This window comes from Carya illinoinensis, chromosome 4, assembly GCF_018687715.1.
Source record: "Carya illinoinensis cultivar Pawnee chromosome 4, C.illinoinensisPawnee_v1, whole genome shotgun sequence".
In the NCBI taxonomy this organism is placed as follows: domain Eukaryota; kingdom Viridiplantae; phylum Streptophyta; class Magnoliopsida; order Fagales; family Juglandaceae; genus Carya; species Carya illinoinensis.
In genome coordinates, this window is record NC_056755.1 from 7873263 (window position 1) to 7875601 (window position 2339).

The 2339-nt window shown below is 41.0% G+C and overlaps 1 protein-coding gene across 1 annotated transcript; it reads left to right on the plus strand.

The window, feature by feature from the left end:
• Window positions 1–940: 940 nt before the first annotated feature.
• LOC122306211 lies at window positions 941–1696 on the plus strand. Its single transcript, XM_043118645.1, has one exon. It carries the CDS (start codon window positions 941–943, stop codon window positions 1694–1696), a length of 756 nt encoding a protein of 251 aa, XP_042974579.1.
• Window positions 1697–2339: the final 643 nt, after the last annotated feature.

The following is a 2339-nucleotide window of genomic DNA, read 5'->3' on the forward strand; positions in this document are numbered from 1 at the left end:
GTGTTCACTCATAAATCAACCGTACGGCCATATGATGTCAAACATCATATATATAGTTAAACAACGAAAAATCCTAAAAAATGCATGTTCACTCGAGGGGCGTGTCGAGCGCGCGTCAAGCAAACTTCTCTTCTGCATCTTGCTCGATGATCGGTGTAAAACTGCAAGTGCACAGTATCGTAGTTTTATAATAAAGTGATAAGAAGAGTATCGTCCTCAGGGATTGGTACCTTACTTTTGCCAAATACCAAAATTATACTAATCTCAATTTTATCTAGAGGAATCACTAAGATTTTTTTGTAGCTGTAAATTAAACTAGATCAACTCAAAGAGAAATATGCAAAGGAAATAAAACTGATGTTCGAAGATCAAATTAATGGAAAAGAAAATTTCTAGGAAATCGATTTCACCTAATTCTCCACTATGCTTTTCTCATCCAGCTAATTTAATTTAATTCTTTTTGTTCATTAGCAAATATCTAATCCATCCAACAGCCTCTTTCAATAGTCAATTGGAAATTTTCTTGTTCATTAATTCACACAAGAATATGCAAATTCATAAAACAAGAAAGTAATAAGACCAATGATTTAATTACTACATAGGTTCATACAAGTCTTTCGATCTCTATACTTACCTATGCTGAAATATTCAAAATCTACCCTATGATTCCCTCTTTCGATAGCAAATCACAAGATTAAATATCATCTAATCAATGGCCAGTTAATTAGAAGCAATAAACTAAGAATAAATCAGACAAACAAAGAGAGAATTGCCTTAAATTAGCATAGACAATCAAGCATAGTTAGGAAATAGGTTACATCGTTTTCCTAGAATGAATAAAATTTAGCTCTTAATATGCTTTTCTTAAACGCTCTCAAAAAACTTTCCATATATACGTTCTTTTCGCTCTGCTAGGGTTTGAACCCTTACGTGGTTTTGCATGGCCGCCGACGGGGTTTTGCAGCCTCCGGCTGGCCCCCACAGGTCCTTCGCTGATCTGGTTTCGGCCGTTCCACAGCCCCTGCCTGAGATGGAGGTGGCTTTTCGTCCTCCAAAGATAGTAGATGGAGAAATCATTTTTCACTTCTCGGCAGAGGAGATTGAGCGCACTGCTACTCCTTTCCAATACTCAATGGTGATCAAATTCCTCCGCCCACGACCTTCACTTGATGATATCCGTGTGTTCATTCGATCTAGATGGGGTCTGTCCAGCATGCCAGTCGTCTCCTCCATGCAGCAACCGCGCCATGTTTTTGTCCGGATGTCCAACGAGGAAGACTTCAATAAAGCACTTTCAAGAGACTCTTGTGACGTTAATGGTTGTCCATACCGGCCTTTTGTCTGGAAACCAGACTTTGATGAAAGCTTTGAGTCCCCTGTTGTTCCGGTTTGGGTCTTTTTACCAGGACTTCCTCCAAATTTTTTCCATGCTTCAATTCTTAAGGTTTTGACAGCACCGATTGGGAGATTCATTCACCGTGATAATTCGACGAAGTGCGCAACCCGAACAGATGGAGCAAGGGTGTGTCTTGAGGTTAATGCATCAAAGGATCCTATTCTACACTTTTGGATAGGCAGTCCTGGTTTACCTGGAAGTCGACGGCAAGGGGTAGTGTATGAAACGTTGCCCGCTTACTGTTCTAACTGCAGATGCCAAGGCCATAATTTGAAGACCTGTCGTCGAGGTAATGACTAGAGTAAAAGAGGGAAGGGCAGCTTGGTTTGGGTTAATAAAGGTGTCAAAACAAATATGGAGAAAGAAGGGTTTAAAGTGGAAGAACTAATTACTAAGCCAACTGAAACCGATGGCTTTAAAGTGGAAGAAATAAATGCCAAGCCGAGTGAATCTGATGGGATTGCACCCGGTGTAAACACTGTGAATGCTGTAGGAGGGCTTTCGGCAAGTGAGAAAACTGGTGACAAGGAAGCAGGAGGTTTTTCGGTTATTGAGAAAATTGTTGAAAAGGAAGCTGGAGGTTCTTTGGTTGCTCAGAGTTTGAAATGTGTTCATGACGAGGTGCAGAATTTGATCCAGGACGTGCATGAAGAAGAAGCAGATTGCAGAATTTTGAGTGGGCCGGATGGTGTAGGTGAAGGTCAGGAATTTGATATGCAAGTGGAGATCTTGGGCCTGCAGGGTGCAATACAAACGCAGCAAGTCCATTTGAGTGAGGTGCAGGAGTTAGAGAAGGATCCTGTTTTGGATTTTAATGGACATCAAGCGGATTTTCATAGGCCGGTTTTGGGGTCCTGTGAAAATGTGAATACCGATCTTGATAATTTGGAAGGGCCTAACGTGGTTGCACAAAGGGAAAAACTCAAGGTGTTAGATGAGGAAA